Source organism: Geospiza fortis, unplaced genomic scaffold (assembly GCF_000277835.1).
Source record: "Geospiza fortis unplaced genomic scaffold, GeoFor_1.0 scaffold719, whole genome shotgun sequence".
Lineage (NCBI taxonomy): Eukaryota > Metazoa > Chordata > Aves > Passeriformes > Thraupidae > Geospiza > Geospiza fortis.
In genome coordinates this window covers 708,693-709,004 of record NW_005054451.1, presented here as the reverse complement: position 1 = coordinate 709,004, position 312 = coordinate 708,693, and the positions used below count along the sequence as shown (strand labels likewise).

General features: G+C 72.4%; 1 protein-coding gene across 1 annotated transcript in view; it reads left to right on the top strand.

Annotated features, from left to right (window-relative positions):
* Window positions 1-28: 28 nt before the first annotated feature.
* Window positions 29-312, top strand: part of GRK5 (G protein-coupled receptor kinase 5) — a 171,781-nt gene continuing 171,497 nt past the window's right edge. The window contains exon 1 of the mRNA XM_031062569.1: window positions 29-167. Within this exon, the coding sequence (XP_030918429.1) occupies window positions 116-167 (52 nt within the window). The 5' untranslated portion in view covers window positions 29-115. The remainder of the gene's footprint in view (window positions 168-312) is intronic.

Genomic DNA, 312 nt, shown 5'->3' with positions numbered 1-312 from the left:
TGATGCGCGGGGGGACAGCGCGCTAGGGGCAGGAGGCGGGTGGTCGCCCGGAGACTCCGCACCTCGGAGTGACGTCCTGCTGCAGTGCCGCTGCCTGCGCTGCCCGAGCTCGTCAATGGAGCTGGAAAACATCGTTGCCAACACCGTTTTGCTGAAAGCCAGGGAAGGTGAGAGAGCGGCGGGAGGGGAGAGGGGGCTGGAGCATCCTTGTCGCAGTCGCCCCTCCGCGGAGCGATGCCCGCGGGATGCGGGCGGGCACCGGTGGGGATGCGCGCCGGTCCCGCCGGCGGCGGGCGGCGGGGGGGCCAGTGG